The sequence below is a fragment of the Triturus cristatus genome, chromosome 8, assembly GCF_964204655.1.
Source record: "Triturus cristatus chromosome 8, aTriCri1.1, whole genome shotgun sequence".
Classification (NCBI taxonomy): domain Eukaryota; kingdom Metazoa; phylum Chordata; class Amphibia; order Caudata; family Salamandridae; genus Triturus; species Triturus cristatus.
In genome coordinates this window covers 1,429,175,190-1,429,192,615 of record NC_140591.1, presented here as the reverse complement: position 1 = coordinate 1,429,192,615, position 17,426 = coordinate 1,429,175,190, and the positions used below count along the sequence as shown (strand labels likewise).

The 17,426-nt window shown below is 43.1% G+C and overlaps 1 protein-coding gene across 3 annotated transcripts in view; it reads right to left on the bottom strand.

Annotated features, from left to right (window-relative positions):
- DLG2 (discs large MAGUK scaffold protein 2) overlaps nucleotides 1–17,426 on the bottom strand; it is a 4,361,751-nt gene that overhangs the window by 2,838,704 nt on the left and 1,505,621 nt on the right. For 2 of the 3 annotated variants that reach the window (XM_085623223.1, XM_085623224.1), the window contains exon 1: nucleotides 12,123–12,348. The exons of the other annotated variant lie outside the window; for it this stretch is intronic. In XM_085623223.1, coding sequence (XP_085479349.1) covers nucleotides 12,123–12,224 — 102 coding nt within the window. In that variant the 5' untranslated portion in view covers nucleotides 12,225–12,348. Of the gene's footprint in view, nucleotides 1–12,122; nucleotides 12,349–17,426 lie in introns of those variants that run through there. 3 annotated transcript variants of the gene reach the window in all.

The following is a 17,426-nucleotide window of genomic DNA, read 5'->3' as shown; positions in this document are numbered from 1 at the left end:
TGTTACAGAGAAGCCATTGTCTCTATGTAACAAAGCAGTTATCGAGTGTCAAATCCCCTTCTCGATTTTTTTGTCCTGACGCTGATTTCAACAAGGGGTCTAGTACTGATCTGACTAGCGCCACTAGTGTGGAGTGCTACTCAATCCTTTGTTGTTTGATGAGTGTGATTGGGGACTTGAGGGAGCAGGTTGCGGTATTGAAGAAGGCAATAGAGAAGTTTGAAGAGAGGGAACGTGGGACACAAGACGCGAATCAAGTGAAAAGCACCCTATTGGGGGAGGATGGAAGGGTGGGAATCCAGTCGAGTAGCAGTAATAGTATTTGTTAGACCTGGTACAATTGGCGTGGGTCTCCCTTCCATTTTTTCTGATTGCCTCCTCTGTTTTTGATATGTTTTGCTGGTTTAGATGCTTTGGGCACTGTGCCACTGCTATTCAGTGCACAGTGTAAGTGCTCCCTATGTTAAACTGATGTATTGATTAGTGACTCCATGATTGGGTTTTCTGATTTACTTGTCAGACCCTAGTACAGTGCACCATGTGTGCTCAGGGCTTGTAAATCAAATGCTGCTGGTGGGCTTGCAGCACTGGTTGTGCCACCCACAGAAGCAGCTTGTAAAGTGTGTCTCAGGTCTGCCATTGCTGAGCCTGTGTGCAGTCTGGTACTGCCATGCTGACTGACCAAGTGCACCCACTTGCCAGTCCCTAAACCTTCCCTTATCTTCATATCAGACACCCCTATGGTAGGCCCAAGGGCAGGGTGCATTGTAAGTATAAGGTAGGACATGCCCTGGTGTGTGTGGCATGTCCTAACAGTGAATTACAGCCATTTTCGTGTTTCACTATTGCAAGGCTACCTGTTCTCCATAGGCTAGAATGGGCAGTTTGATTATTACATCCTATAATCCTAACTGACTCAGGGAACATGGTAGAAATTCGAATTTAGTATGCCTGAAATCAGAATGATAAAATACATCTTTTAGTGAAGGTGGTTTTAACATTCTGTGTTTGAAAATACCACTTTTAGAAATTAGGTATTTTCTTGCTTAACTGTCCAAGCCTGCTTCTGCTAGGTTGTGTATTGTGTGTCTGGTTCTGTGAGTGACAGGGGCTGGGGATTCCAGGGGAGAGGGTGAGTCAGCACAGGGCTGAATAGGAAGATCTGCATGTAGATGGGTGGGAGGAGTTGCAACTGGGATCTGAATAGGGCTGTGCCTTCCCTCCACAATGCTGGCTCCACCTCCTGTGGTGTGTCTGATGTCTCTGCCCTGCACTCTGAAAGGAAAGAAGGAGTCAGGTAAACAAAATGCTCCAGGACTGACCAGAACTGGTTTGGACTAGGCAAAGGCCTCTCTGCCTTCAGAGAACAAAGAGAAAAGTAGTATAAATATGGGGACCCAAACCCCAAGACTTTAGATCACTTCTGGAACAACAAGAAGAATCCTCTGCCAAGGAGAAGAACCAAAGGAAGCTGTAGGAGTGGACTGCCCCCCCCCTGCCAGTGTGCTGTGTTGGTGGGTTGACCTGCAGTGGTGTCTTCATTGCCAAGGAGAGGAGAAGGAACTTTGTGTGTACTTCATCATCTTGCAGAGTATTTCTCCAAGGGCTTGAACTTGTGCTTGCCTCCTGCTGAAGTCTCAGGGACAACAGACTTCACCACCAGCTCCCCTCTGAATTTCCTTGCTGGGAATTCTATCTGCAGAAGCCTGCGTGTCACTGGGAGCTGGAAGCGCAACACAATGAGAAGAAGCGTGTCGCCGCCGCAGCTGTAGTCATCGCATCGCCGGAGAAGCGTGCCGCATATCCCAGAAGCGTGCCTTCGTCGCAGCTGTCTGCTGGCGCATCACCGGAGAAGCGCATCGCAATCGTGAGGGTCGCTGTCGCATCATCGGAGAAGCATGTCATAGGGCCTGTCGCGGCTCCAAAGTACAGAGTCGCCGCAAGGTTGCCAGGGCGTGTTGCATCGTCTCAACGTCGTCGCATCAAGGGCGCCATCTCATCGCACCGGATTGTCGCATCGCATCGAGGCGCCATCTTGTCGCATTGCAACCGGGCTGCAGCACGAGAATCTACGCATCACCTCCTCTCCGGTAAGGATCAAGACGCATCCCCTACTCTGTGCAAGCATTGAGGCACGACGCATCGTCTCCCCCGAAGCAAGGAACTGACGCATCTCCAACGCTGCGAGCCTTTTGTTTATTTTGCGTTATACATCCAGGTACTTTTGTGAGAACTGTGTCGCATTTACCAACAACTTAAAATAAGCTAATTCTACCATCTTGAAACCAATTTGAAGTACAGTATTGTGGATTTTTGTCGTTTGTGGTCTTGTGTTAAGTCTATATAAAGAATACCTATTTTTATAAAACCTGTATGGTGTCCATCTGTAGGGATTTCACCATATTACTGTATGTGCTCACAAATGCTTAACCCACTGCCTCTGAGATAAGCCTGTCAGCAAGGGTTATCCAGTAGTGTAATCCCCTTTCCCTGACTTAGAAGCAAGGGTCCCTATTTGGTCAATGGTACCTACCTCTGCCAACTAGAGACCCCCAGTTCTAACAGTATTTTTATAAACTTTTGTCAAGTACAGGTCTACTGAATAACACATTTCAATCTAAGTTCTTCCCCTGGGTAATAAAAGAGTATTTGCATGCTGTTACCATCATATATTGATGCATTGATTTACAAAACACGATCCTTCTCTTCAGAGATTTGGGACATATGTGCATTAGCTTCCAGCACATTGCAATCACTTAAAAATGTCTAATAATTTATGGAGAATTCATAAAAAAAGCAACAATTAGATTTTTCGACGCAGCATTCTGAGACCAATTGAGAGTAGCATCTGACCTTGTTCCGCAACAACATTTTTAGAGAGGAGAGAAAATAGCAAATATGTAACTAGTTAGATGAAAGACTTTACATTTAAATCTTCCCAATAAGGATATCCAACAAAAACCTACCACAGATGATATAAAGTGTCCAACTGCTGTTTGGTCATCCACAAAACCTTCTAAACCCCAACATATTTGGAAACGTCGTGAATTACATTCCTTAGAAGGACAATTTTTTATTTCTGTACACTGTTAAAAGCTAGTCACCAAGGCTGATACTCTGCACTTTTACAGACACTCTTTCCTCAAATACATAAGATTAAAAAGGGTCATTTTGGTTAAAGAGCTCACTATTGCAAAGCAAGTCATTCAAGTGACTAAATGTGTATGTTATGAAATGTCATCACGAAGCAAGACCGCTCATGTTGCTTCTATTATGCTAGGGCCATTTTTGGGCACAAAATTGGCAGCCCTGGGCGTAGTGAGGCTACGTGAAGCATTACGGAGTGGGGGCAAATCTACGCCCACCCGCACACTTCGCCTAGCCCCACTACGCGCCACCCGCCTCCCTCCCGCCCTCATTTTACAATTACTTATAAACAATACATAAAGAAAATTACTTACCTGAGCTGCCGCGTCCCGGGAAATGCGCATGTGCGGGCGCCCGCGCATGCGCATTCGTGAGGAAGAAGCTATCCAGGAAGCAGCAAGATGGAGCCCCGCGACGCGGCAGCTCAGGTAAGTAAATTTCTTTATGTATTGTTTATAAGTAATTGTAAAATGAGGGCGGGAGGGAGGCAGGCGGCGGGCAACTCTGCTCCGCCGCGGGGTGTGCGTAGTCTGCCCCTGCTACACCTACTTTGCGAAGCGCGAAGTGGGCAGTACTACACACACTCCGCGGGCAGAGCGGAGCACTGCGCCCACCCTTAAAAATTGGTAAAACGTACTGGAACATTTGTACTTGGAACAGGCAAGGCTTGGGAAGGGCCTCTGCCGCTGGGTTTAGTGGTACCATTTTTGTCACTGTGACACCTGATGGTTAGGAGGAAGAATATCTTTGTTCACAATTCAAGATGGAGGTACAGATCAACAGCTTCTATTCTTTCCAATCAAATATGGTTTACACCTCTTCCAGATCACTACACCAAGGAGCACATCATCACTACAAAGGTTGAGTAGTGGCTCTTTCATTTTTATTACAATTCTCTGAGATTGCCATCCACCGTCGCATTTTACACCTATTTCAAACTGACATTTCCAAGTATCCTCTTTCCAAGATTTTATTTTTTCCTTGTGCAGACATTGTTTTTGGTTTCTAAATTGCTTTGAGAGTTGGTCTATTGGTCTGCCTCTTCTCTCCCCTCAGGTTCCTATTTCTTCGATACGTTTTATGTTTTCTTCATAGGTCTCCAGTCTTTTTTGCCTCTTTACTATTCCTCCCTCTGTAAGACTTCTTAGTATTAAAGGGTTGGGATGGTGGTGTCTTCAGAAAGCAACTCTTATCTACATGTCTCCTTTCATCAGCACCACTGAAGGGTCAAAACAATGCAACAGTGTGACGAAAAGGGCAAGTGGGGGGCAGCACAATTTGTCACTTAGTACTATCGCAATACCTACAACAAAGTAATTACTTTATTTTTAGAAATGTAAGGTCACACCAAATTTGAGTGAGAGTTTGGAGAGGGAAACATGTTTGGATGCATTCATCATGGTGGACACACCACCTTTCTTAAACAAGCAAGAATATCTTGAGATCGATCTGTAGATTGATGCATCGTACAACATAGTACACATAGTTTACATTTGCACATGGCCTTGGACTTTTAAAATGCAAGAGACCTTCACAAACTAATGATATGGGTAATGAAACAAAAGTGCACATATGTATGCTAGATAGGTGGTGTATGTCTGCGTACTGTGACTGAACCCCTAGAAAAGAGAGCTGTCCGTCAGCCTAAGATGGAAGGGTTCCCAAAAACTAGGAAATAGGGCATGGCAAAGCTCCAGCTATAACTCTGTCATGGGGATCCCAGGGAGGCAATCCAAAGTCTTGCCAATAGATATCATGAATCCCCTTTTAGGAGTGCAGGATGAGCTTCACTTGCAATTTGAGGGTATGTTGGCAACAGCAACGGTCCTATGGGTAAGACGTGCCCAAATTACATGTCCAGGCCAAGACTGTATCAAAACAATAAAAAATTAGGTTGTATGACGTTACCCTGCATGCATTTACCCCGCAGTTTTTACTCCGCAAAATCTTTTACAACGCAGGGCTTTACAACGTAACTCCATTATAACGCATTCCCCATTACAACGCAATTACTATTCTAACTCCAGGGGGGTTTTACTTTGGGGAATGCGCTGTAATAGTTTGCGGTGTAAAGCCCTGTGTTGTAAAAGTTTTTGTGGAGTGAAAAAGGCAGGGTAAAGACATGCGAAGCAAAAAATGTGTGGTAAGGGATGTTTCCCATAAAATGAATGACCATCAAGCTCCAAAATAAAGGAAGGAAGGTTGGAGATGAAAGCAAGCAAAAGCATGGCCAAGCATTTCCCTTTGAAGTCAGAGGGCACAGTCATCAGTCTATGGCCACATGAAAAAGCCTCAGAAAATAACTAAGTCACAAATACCTTAAATGGGGCACAAGGTTTCAGTTAACCAAACTATGAGTAAACCCAGACAGCATGAGAACAGTGACGGGGCTGGTCAAGAATGTTATCTTTGGACTTCGTCTTTCATCTGGAGTAAAAAATAATTTCAATGGGAAGAAGCAGTATGCATTGACGCAACGTGTTTCGACAACTCCGAATGCCTGTGCAATGAAGGAGACTAGTTAAAGGTAGAAAGGTCTGGGGGGATTAATACATTTTGGCTCCTATTCAGATTTGATGCAAAAACACCTGTTCAAGGGGAAGCTTTCTGATGGATTACAGTACCAGAATATTGAGTTTTAATTATCGTGGTACAAGAATATTCTAGCCAGAATATGGACTTCCAAAATATTATGAAGGTAAGTATAAACAGGTAATTGTAGACTTACTACTTTTAAATCCACATGTGTAGCATAACATTCTATATATAGATATCTTAATATATGTGGCTGTGGAGTTAAGAATAGCATGTCTCTATCCGTTTGTATATATATATATATATACACATGTATGTATGTATATATATATATATATATACATATATATATATATATATATACACAAGATGGCTGCCAACACTTCCTGATTTGGAGTGCTGACAGCCAATTAGAATACAGCTCGTGTACGGCAGGGTGCGCACTGGGTGCGCAAAGGGTGTGCGAATCCTCCGAGGCCATAGATATATATGTACTTTTAAATGTCATTTTCTCAGGAACTACTGAACGGATTTACACCATTTAAGCACAAGGCACGAGTCTGAACTAAGGACTACCTCTTTGCCAAATTTGGTGTCATTCCGTTCAGCAGTTCGGGCTGTAGCTGCGGCTAAAGGTCCTATGGGAAATTGAATGGGGAAAATGCGTTTTGGGACCCCCCATTTTCTCGTCCCCCGCTTGACGAATCACTGTGAAACTTTCAGGATAGGAGCGGACCAGAGCTGGCCAAAAGTTTGGAAAATTTCGCTAAGATACGTCAATCGGCACCAAAGTTATTCCAAATAGAATGTTGCGGATTTCCTATGGAAAATAGGTCCTAACTATATCTACCTACTGGCGGCCGCCAGTAGGTAATATACATATATATATATATATATACTGGCGGTCGCCAGTAGATAGTTATAGTTAGGACCGTGTTTCCATAGGAAATCAGAAAATTCTATTTTGAATAACTTTGGCGCCGGTTGACGAATCTTCGCGAAATTTTCAAAACTAATGGGGCGCTCCGCTCAGCTCCTACCCTGAAAGCCTCGGGGGGGATTCGTCAAGCGGGGGCCGAGAAAAAAGGGGGGTCCCAAAACGCGTTTTCCCCATGCATTTTCCCATAGGACCTTTAGTCCGAGCTACAGCCCGAACGGCTGAACAGAATTACTTGAAATTTGGCAGAGAGGTAGTCCTCAGGTCAGAGATGTGCCTTTTGCCGGTCTGGTGTAAATCTGTTCAGTAGGTCCTGAGAAAATAGCATTTAAATCAATATATATATCTGTAAGCGTGCTCCGTGTGCTTACGGTAAGCTTACCGTACGCGTACGGTGCCGTGCGCGAGCTCAATTCTGATTGGTGGTTACATGACTGTAAACATTCGAATCGGTCGAAATCAGAAAGTGTCGGCCGCCATTTTCTGTCTCTCGCACTGAAAAACAAAGGTGGATAACGTGAAAAGGGGGCAACGAAGAGAGTTGCAGACCCCCTAGCGTTTGTCAGGGGGTCCACGTACGCGCACGGCAAAAAAAAACAAAAAAAAAAAAAAAAATAACAATCACATTTATTAAATACATTGAAGGACCCGCAAGGGAGAAATTGTTACTGTGTAAAAAAAAGGCGAGGCGCGCAGGGTGTGCGCACGGTGAAAAATCTGAAAAAAAAATAAAAAATAAATACATAACTTAGCATTTAAAAAACCGTACAAATTAACTGAAAAAACCATGGGTTTCACACATGTTATAGTTAGGAATTAGCATTTAAAAAACCTTGCAAATTCACTTAAAAAACCATAGGTTTCACACATGTTATAGTTAGCTGTACATTTCACTCGTAAAAAACCAATAAAATTCCACGTTATAGTTAGATCAGGTAACTATAACTTGCGCGACCGCAATCCACAATGTGTCATTTCAGATGTCATCATTGATGTGATGAGTGATGTCACTGACCATGTCATGAGTGATGTAATATGTGACGTCATCAGCAGTTTATTGTGGGCGCACAAGTTATAGTTACCTGATCTAACTATAACGTGGAATTTCATTGGTTTTTTACGAGTGAAATGTACAGCTAACTATAACATGTGTGAAACCTATGGTTTTTTAAGTGAATTTGAAGGTTTTTTAAATGCTAATTCCTAACTATAACGTGTGTGAAACCTATGGTTTTTTCAGTGAATATATATATATATATACACACACATAAATACATACACTTACCTTCAACATATTTAGCAGTTGGTATTCTGCCTGCAATTTTTTTTTACCATGATATTTTATTTTACAACCTTCCTCTTTTTGCTGATCCACCAGGGCTTGACAAGTTCAGCTGCTGAAGCTAAATAGGGCTCCACGGGTCCTGAGCTGGAATTAAAGAAGATTGTGCTTCAGTGCATTTGCAGCCTTGAACTTTCTCTGGGTGGAACACAGCACTGTCTCAGAAAGTAGAGTTTGTTTTTCTTGGCTGGCACTTGCTTGCCATCCTTTAACTATCACAGCTCTCACAACTTTCAAAAGTTGTGTCAGCAGTAATTGCAACTCATCTGCACTACAGTGCTTTGGAAAGTGGATCCATGAAGAAAGTCCATACAGGCAAAGATTCTGTCCATGCACAGAGATTGTGCAGGCAAAACCAAATCATTCCAGCCAAGTGTAGACTGTAGAAGTGTGCTCTCGACTTCAGGAAGTTACCACAGGTTTCTTGTATCTCTATTTACTATGACATTGTAGTTACATGGCAGGCACTAAGACTCCAGGGAACAGGGCTCCACACAACAGACAGACAAGACTCAACAGCAAATCAAGGACTCCAGTTGACCGGGACTTGGGGCCAATCAGGGAGCTGGTAAGACGTCTTCATTACAACAGTTGACACCAGCTATATGGAAAAGCTCTAAGCCTGTTGGTACATAGAAAACTTACAATTGCACTAAGTCTTATGCTCAGTTGATCTAAAGCCACGTTTTCCTGGTAGCACAGTGTGAACCCACCAAATTTTGTGAGATTTGCTTTGCAGCAATTTAAATGAGGTACATAACATTCAAAATGCCAGAAATTTGCTGTACCTGACATTACGCTATTGTACCATGTAGAGTACTGTATAACGGCGAACTGTATGAATGTAACTGTGAAATGTGACCTGCCCCATTGAGTTGTGTATGAAATGTCGTCTCTTTGCTGTTTATTAAAGAGATTTTTTTTTTAAATGCCAGAAATATATGCTTTTTGAGAAAGACATCTGCTCTACTTTGTTTCCCTACTTTTGCAAGTTAGAGGACATCTGAGGAAAACATCAGGCAGGAATGCCCCACAAGTGATTACAGTGACCAGAGAGTGACCCTTTTTCAAATTACTTAACTCTTCCTGGCAGATTACAAAGTGTTGTACAGGCCAAAGTTTCAGAGGTAGAAGTGTCTAACATTTTCTGCCCACGCACTTGACTTTAGGGTTTGTGTATAAGGGTGAGTGGTTGAAATAAATGTATCATTTTAGTCTCTTGCAAATTATATTTCTTAATTAGTTATCAAACATTCATTTTCAAATATGGGGTACAAGCCATACATCCATGAACATACCAAATATGAAGTTTATAACTGCTGTCACCATCTACATAAGATCAGCCATGAAATAAATGTATAGAAGGTTTTGCTGCACTGAGGAAGGCATAGTGGACAAGGTGCTGGAAACCCCAGCAAACAGCAGTGCAGAAATCTTAGCAGGTATGATACATATGTTCACCTGGTCCTCTCTCAAAATCTGCACATGTAGCAGAACAGGAGCTATTGTATGTTTCTGCATACGGCCAATGTATTGTGCATATTTATTCAAAATAAACTTTGCACAAACAAGCTAGCTGCACTGTGAAGTGTCAGACTATACTCATGTTAACTGTAGGGGTATGCAAAGTTGCAAAGTTTCCTGACTTGCAATATAATATACTTTTACTTGGCAAAGTAAAGTGTCTTCCCAAGTCCCCCTGCCCCTGTGCCATTACCTTTTCCTGCTGCCCCCTGCCCGTCCCTTTACCCACTTTCACGAGCACTGTCAAAACACCCATCAAGGAAGACCATACCACACCCACCCAGCACCATCCCAAAAAGATGGATTGCAGGATTCCTTTAGCTTGCTGCAGTATGTCCCGCGACTTCCTGCAATTGGCCCGGGCATCTTTGCTTCACCTCAGAACTTTAGCTAAGGGCAAAATTTTCTGAGTTCAGGCATACTAAACTCCATCATTCTATCTTTTCCCCAGGGGAAGTTATACTTTATCCAGAGCTAGTTTACATAGATTGAGCTAAAGGGAAGGTTGTACCATTTTAAAGAGCCAATGTGAGGGCACTTGCAGATTTGCGGGCCTCAGCCCCCAGCAAGAGTCAAAAAATTAGAATAGGGGAAGAAAAAGACCTAGTGGTGTGGGGAAAGCAAATGGCGTCTCTCATATGTGCAGTTGAATTATATGGTGCTACAGGCCCGGATCCTGTATAGAGGATGTTAAAGGTTGCTCTACAGAGGATTGAAGGAGGCTATGCATATTCGAATACATTCTCTTCATCCCAGATGTTCAGAATCTGGTCCTCTTTGCAGGTACCCCAGCCTTGCTTTATGGGGACCTGACACATGACTGTACTGCTTGGGAAGAGGTAGACTCTCTCTGCTTCCTTTGAGGGGTGATTGCCATGTGAGTGTCCTGTTATGAAAGCAGAGGAAAATGGGACTTCCTTGACCAGCATGGGAACTCCTACCTCAGGAGTGTATAAAAACTGCCCATTCTGTATTTGAGAAGGTGTGTTTCAGTTGTTTCTATCAAACGAAATAATGCAAGCGACACAAAGCGGGAATACTGACTGCGATCTCCACATTTTGAACTAAACAACACCACAGGTATCTTTAATTTTGTGAGGCAAAAGCTGCTGTTCCACCGTCCTGCAGGCCACATTTTTTTATACAGGTGTGCACCCTGAATATCACCGCAAGAATATTTATGTGACACAATATCGCAGACAGAATATCGGAAATAAAATATTGACAGATAAGCAAGTCTAGATTTTCTATGACTAACTCCACATATATGGAGCTATGTGGTGCATATATATTCAAAGTACATCGATTTGGATTTAGGAACAGCAACTTTATACTTCCCTATATGCATTTACCTTTAGATATTTCGTCCCTCGATTTTTTGTCCACAATATTATTGTATCATGATTTTCTGGGGCTCGATATTCAGTAATACAACCTTTTTCTGTGCATATAAAGAACTTGTGAGAAAATAAAACAATTATCTCATGACTGGTGTGTTTGAAGGTGGCCTACATTTTATGTTGGTAGTAGATATTGTAGAGTGTATATGTGAAACTTGATGTTATTAGCCTCAGTATTGTGACATACAACAATTTTTCAAGGTACAGGACAGTGGTGTAGCTAGGCCATTTTGCCACCCGTGGCCACCCAGGCATTTGCTGCCACATGGCGGCCGCATGTAGGAGCGCAAGGGTGACTGGTGATTCCTGCCTTTGCCATCCGCCCCGCGTCGGCCGCAGGTAAGACGGGGGTAGGCTTCTGCCCCCAAAACTCGTGCTGCTCGGGGTGGACCCCACCCCGCATTCCTCCCCCCACCCCATTGCTCCACCACTGGTACAGGCTTTTTAATTGCTTTTTAGTATTCACCAAACATCATTCAACCGGGCACGCAAAGAAGGCGATGTGGGCCAGTGGGTAACCTTGAGATGGAGCCTGGCTACTCAGCTTGTTTCCTGGGTCTCCAAATAGTCAAACCCTGGGCAACTCTACTTCTTTCCCCAACCCTTAATTTAATATCTGCCCAAAAATTAGCCCTTATAGACAAGCTGAACATAGGAATGCGTCGCTACACAATAGACTGAAAAAAGCACAGAGGGCAATTAATCTGAAAAGAAATCTTTAAATGGACATATACTTTATTTTGAGAGTGTCTGAAGTCACATGCATGAAACTGACAAAGTAGGGTTCCATTTGCCATCTTGTCTTTTTGTGTCAACAGCAGTAGCATCACACGTGCCCCTGAAAGCACATCTTTCACACGGGACTTCTTGTGCGTGCAGCAACTCAAAGTGTAAACCGCAAAAGCGATAAACCAGTGAAATGACGCGGTAATGTCTGTATATCCCCAGCTGGGTCAAGTAGGCGTCACTTCAAGCCCTAATGTCCTGAATAAAACATCCGTTCTTTATAGCTAAGTCTGCACACATATGTTGCTAGCTGTAGGATTTACCTGCAATGCACAGAATATTTCCATGCATAGAATGCAAAGCGTAACATCATGATGCAACCCTGAATCAGGCTGAGATCCACAAGAAACTGAAGCCAAACTATATTTCATTTCAAGTGCAAAAACAGCACCGACAGGTTCACATTTAGGGTGTTATAGCATGCACCTAAAACACACCGGCGACCACGTACCTTGCATCCAAACATCAGCGACAAAGTGTTGTTGGTGCATGCAAGTTTGCAGTGGCAAATCATTGGCTTAAAGCAGGCAGGGCTTTTTACAATGGGACACATTCCTTCTGTGCTGCAGTACGGGCAGCTCGAGCTCGCAAGCACGTCAGCCTGCACATGGAGCCCGCGGGCGCGAGGCTCAACAGCTAGCTGCCCTCACGCCGGAGAGACGCTGCCTGCTCGGGTGACTTCCTGCCCTCGTCCGCGCATCCCTTCCGCGCTGATGGATGGACGATGCAGCACTGACCACAGTCCTCAGGGGTACCCTCGCTCCCGCGCAATTAGTTCCCATTAAGAGAGGAGGATGAAAATGAGGCAAAAAGAAGCCGGATTGGCAGCACGAGCATGTGAAAGGATGCGAACGCCCACTCAGAGCGATCTCGCAAAATTGCCCGTGCCAGCTCGATCAGGCTGAAATCATCCCATCGGAAGCAAAACGCTGCAGCGCTTGCTTTGGTGAGAGGCCAGTGACTAACTGCAATACAGACAGTAGTCACCGCGGGGGAAGCCTGCTCATCCTTCGGTGCAGGACGCCCAGCCAACACCGGCGTGCATTCCAATGAGGAGTCCCTCCGAGGGGGCACAGTCGCATCAGGACCGGGCGAAGTTACTGCAGCACCTCACGTTCAACAGCAGCATCTCTGCAGGGAGGCCTCCCGCTGCGAGGACGGGACGTGTAAGAAGCGCCGGGGAGGGGACATCACTACCATAAACACCCGGATCCGACCCTCCCTACTCAGAAATACTCTTAATGCCTCTGCCCCGAGCCTGGCATCTCTTCTACTGTGCATGCTGCCTGACAATGATAAGACACTGGGAAGGAATTCACATTAAACGCTCGAAATAAGGAGGGATAGTAGTTTTGCACTGGCTCTTTGTGGTTCATTGGTGACTGTAGTGGTCGTTCCCATTAGAGTGTTATCCATTTAGCGCTGCACACTACGCGGGTGGTGTGGCTGCTCTACAAATAGAGCACTTGCAAACAGAGTTTCTAAGCTCCATACATTTGCATTGAATATGTTGCTGTCTCCTCCACTATACATCTTTAAATATGTTTTTTTTCAGGTACAGCTTAATCCTAAACCGTATCATTTGAAGTAAACATTTGACATATATCGAGATCTGTTAAAATATTCTTTTATTTTATTTTTCTTATCACCCTTCTACAATAAAAAAAAATCTGCAATGATCGAAGCATCCGTCTCTTTGACACTACACTTCAATGTATCCTAAATACGTGGTGCAATATCTCATCTTTTAACACTAATCAATGTTTATAAGATGTTTAAACAAATTCATATATAGATTTCGATCTACATCATAGTCATTCTTCATGTTTTGTACTGACTTCATATTTAGAGTTTCGGCTACTTGGTTAATTGTTACCTTCTTCAGGATAGAATATATTAGAGCAACTGTTAAAATACAGCATCTTTATATTGGCAGTCTTCGAAGACAGAGTATTGTAACACAAACACAGCAGCCCAGCTTCCCAAACATAAACCCACTTTGTATGGAAGGGCGCTTTATCTGAGGTTCATACACAAGTCCCACCTTAGATTGGAAAACCACAAGACTGTCAGGTCCCAATGAACACCAGTGTGCATTAACCTCTCCCTGAAAATCATACCACCCACACTCACGAAGACCAGGGGACAGCAGATACACCTCCCATATCGTGGAGACCCCAAGTGGAATAACACAGTTACAAACCTTCACTGCCACAAGAAGCATAGACAGACCATGCAACTGACACCTGCGGCCTTGCATAAAACAACATAAAATAACATGACAAGTGAAGGCTATTAGGTTTATCATGCAAGTTCAGAAGTGGTTAAATGAGAGCTATAGAATGGAGTTTGAAAGACAATATTTAGTAAGTAGGTGTAGCAATCGAGGATTGCGACCTTAGAATTCTTCAAGAAAAAAAGATATTTTTATTGTGTTAGGTTGATATTGATTTGGGTGGCAGTACCCTAAACGAACTTCCTCCAAGGATGAATTAAAGATGGCAATTTTATCTTTAGCTTCAAATCTGTATTGTCCTCGAGGTCGATTCTTCAATGGATCGTTTCTATCTTTAGGGGTGGATTCTAAATAAAGCCGGATAATTTAATTGTAGGATGCACTGATATGTTTGTGATACAGCAACATTGTTTCTTATCAGGCCACTGAGGTTCTGTTGGTGCAATATTCTCTAAGATTCCCTCTAAAAAGTAAGTTTTCATAGGAGGCTCCATTTACCTGTGCAGAAATCTCTGCTACGTAGAACTCGGCAAAGGGCAATAGAAACATTCACAAAAGGTTACGTGACATTGCCAGAAATACACCTGGATATATGCGCCGGGTGTAGCTTTCTAGAGTTAAGCACACAGGGGTAACCCTATAACCCAAGGAACCTGGGCCTAATCAATATATATGAACAATGGTTCCGTAGGGAAAACAATTAATTACAGTTGAGATAGATCAATTAGACACAACACACAGCATTAGATGATCTAGCAAATAATTAATCTTAAACAATGAATAGTAATTCAAAAGAATATAATAATTTATTTTTTGTTTTTCATATGAATTTCAAATCATTCATCAACTCCTTTGGGTATGAACCAGAAATGAAAAAGGCTGTATATACAATAATATTTGCAAGAAAGCGACGCAGTGACAGAGTGAATAAGGTGACTAGGTGTGATAGTGAAAATGTGAATATTTACAATATATGTACGTGATTATCAATAAAATACACAAAATGTTTTTGCAAAATTTTTGCAAAAAAGTCCTCAGCTGAATTATGGATAGATAATAACCCTTGTAAGGCACAAGTCCTAACTTTTCTGTATATACAAGGAATTCCAATTGGTACGGGACTGTGGAACCGTCAACGTTTCGACCCTATATCAACCAGTTGTTGTATACAGTCATATCGGGTCTTCTTCAGGACACAGGAGATGTATAACAGCCTAATTGTAGGTGATAGGACAATTGTCCACCAGTATGACGTGGTTGCCGCTCGATTTCAATCAGAAGGGACTACCAGTGTGGTAGAAGATCTAGATTCGTCTTCGTCTAATTATTTAATCTTTTCTTCTCTTTCCATTCTGATTAACGAGACCTGTGTGAATCGCTGACTTCAGGGTAGATACTTTAGTACTGCAGGGGGCACAGTCATCAGGATACAATTTCAACTGATGTTTTCGGTTTGTTTTCCTTAATCTCGGGGAGTCCGTCTGAAGCACGCCACCAGGGTGTAGCTTTCTAGGCATACTTCTAGGAAGGTCTGTGGACAGACATTCACAAGCAGAAAAGTATTCTCAAGCAGAGGCATACATACCCGCCTGTACTTTTCCATCTTTTTTGAGGATAGGGACCAATGTGTCTGATAGAAGTGGACATTCATGCACTTAGTCCCCCTTCTGTAATGTCAATGGTGGAAATCCCTACAACAATGGCCAGACACATCAAGGTACCCCCAGAAACCGATGCACGAATGTTCCCTGAATGTATGTAGTCACGGACCTAGATGTCTGAGGATGTCAACCAACAACCTGCTGTTAGTGGTCTATTTATATACTAGAGGTTTGGCAGGCAATTGCTTCACCTACCAGGTTCATCTATCTAGTATCTCGTCCACCTCAATGTCAAGCTGAATGAAGACTATCCCTTCACAAAAGCCTAGTAACCTGCCACCATCTTTAATGGGCAGCATATTTTCAACCATTTTATAGGATTTTGGTAGGGAATATCGATGGGTCACAATATCATGACCAGAATATTGAGGGACAAATTATCGAAGAGGTAAGTGCACAGAGGGAGGTACGGATTTGCTATTCTTAAATCCACATCTAGATACCTTGAAGATATACAAATCACCAAGGAATGTATATGCAGTAGTAGGTATAGAAAATCTATACAAACTCATCTTTCGATATTTTGTACCTCGATACTCTGGTCACAACCGGAAAAGAAATTGTGATTTATAAAGCGCACTACTACCCATAGGAGTCGAGGCGCCAAGACCTGGCAGGTGAGTACAGCAAAAATAGTAGTTTAACCAACCGTAGGAATAAGGGAGCCATGAAAGAAAAGAAACATGAAAGATCCTACTAATTATCAAACAACCATGTTTTAAGAGTCTTGCGAAAGGAAAATAGGTTGTTGGTACATTTTAGGTTGAGGGGCATTGTGTTCCATAGTTTGGAAGTAGCCACAGCAAAACTCTTGCCTCCCCAAGTGGCTTTTTTGATTTTAGGCACAACCAAATTAGCCAGAGAGGATGATCTTAAAGTTCTGGATGGGGTGTACCATTGAAAAAGCTGTCTGATAGATTCTGGACTCTTGAGGTGAAGGGACTTAAAGGTTATGTACAAAGATTTGAAAATCACCCGCTTTTTCGCCGTGAGCCAGTGAAGTGAGGACAGAGATTGGGAGACTGACTGATGTTTAATTATCCCGAGAAGTAATCTTGCTGCTGCATTTTGGGCCATCTGAAGCTTATGCAGTCCTTTCTTATGGACGGTAAGAAACAGCCCATTGCAATAGTCAATTTTTGAGAAGACGAGTACAGTGGTCGCTGCCTAATGCAAATCTAGAAGAGTGAAAGGAAGAACCTTCCTGATATTGTGACCAGTAGATATTCTGGCTTTGACGTACCCAGCCCACAACATTAATTGGTTGATGCTGGACCTGCCCTTTTTGCAGCGTTATTCCAAAAATGTTGATATTCCTGCTGAATTTTGTTTGCCCTGTTTTTGTTGGTTTTATGACTCTGGACACTTTACCACTGCTGATCAGTGCTAAAGTTCATGTGCTCACTCCTGTAAACTTGCTATGATTGGTCTACACCTGTCTGACATATTTAATTTACCTTTAAGCCCCTTTTACAGTGGTATCCCATCTATCAGGGCCAGTAAATTAAATGCTACTAGTGGGCCTGTAGCGCTGCTTGCGCCACCCACAGAAGTAGCCTTTCAAATCTGTCTCAGACCACTGCCAATGCAGGGCCTGCTTGCACAGTTTACTGCCACAGTGACTTGACATTTAAAGTTAATTGCCAAGTCTGGAAATCCCCTTTTACCATATATAAGTCACCCCTAAGGTAGGCCCTAGGTATCCCTATGGGCACGGTGCTGTGTAGGTAAAAGGTAGGACATGTGCCTTTGCTGCGTGGCATGCCCTTGTAGTGACAAACAGCCTTTTTGGTTTCTCACTGCTGTGAGTCTGTTCCTCTCATAGGTTTGCATTGGGAATTCCCTGATATGTGTGATG